This window comes from Oratosquilla oratoria, chromosome 20 (genome assembly GCF_046742065.1).
Source record: "Oratosquilla oratoria isolate Oo_2021 chromosome 20, ASM4674206v1, whole genome shotgun sequence".
Taxonomy (NCBI): Eukaryota; Metazoa; Arthropoda; class Malacostraca; order Stomatopoda; family Squillidae; genus Oratosquilla; species Oratosquilla oratoria.
In genome coordinates, this window is record NC_134796.1 from 20,534,545 (window position 1) to 20,535,269 (window position 725).

The 725-nt window shown below is 37.9% G+C and overlaps 1 protein-coding gene across 1 annotated transcript in view; it reads left to right on the forward strand.

The window, feature by feature from the left end:
- The window catches only part of LOC143036132 (uncharacterized), a 1,077-nt gene extending 691 nt beyond the window's left edge, over positions 1 to 386 (forward strand). Inside the window, exon 1 of the mRNA XM_076203379.1 lies at positions 1 to 386. This exon is cut by the window's left edge and continues 691 nt beyond it. Within this exon, the coding sequence (XP_076059494.1) occupies positions 1 to 386 (386 nt within the window).
- Positions 387 to 725: the final 339 nt, after the last annotated feature.

Consider the following 725-nt stretch of genomic DNA (forward strand, 5'->3'; position numbering starts at 1 on the left):
ATGACATCTTCATAAAGACTACACGCAATGAAGATATAATATTACTTAAGAACTACCTCCAAGATACCTCAGGTTTAACGTTTACGATCGAATATAGCGTAGAAGGATCCATGCCATTCCTTGACATTCTCGTTAAACAACAACAAGGAAAATTCAATACAGACACCTACGTTAAACCTACAAACACAGGCCAATGCATGAACGGAAGAAGTGAATGTCCACAAAGGTACAAAAATTCCACCATCAGCGCCTATATACGTAGGGCTTTTACTCACTGCAGCACATGGACAAAAGCTCACACGGAAATAGTAAGATCCACACAAGTACTTTTAAAGAACGGGTTCGACAAAAAAGATATTGACACTGTTACTAAAAAAAATTATTGACCGATGGTATCATACAAAGAAAATGAAAGAATATTAAAACAAATAATAAAAAGAAATGTCAAACCCACAAATCCCGATAAGAGAATAAACGTAGTAACATATCATAAAAGCCAGAAAACCAGACAACTGTTACTACGAAATAGCTCAAACATTTTTTAAAGAGCCAACTCAACAATCGCATGTCATCTATAGGTTCACTTGCAAAAGAGGGAACTGTGCAACCCTCCCATCCACCTATGTTGGCATGACGACTATGAAGTTGAGCAGACGTCTTAGTTACCACCTTTCGTCTGTAGCCCCAAAAACCCACTTACGCCAGGAACATCACGAGAACATAAC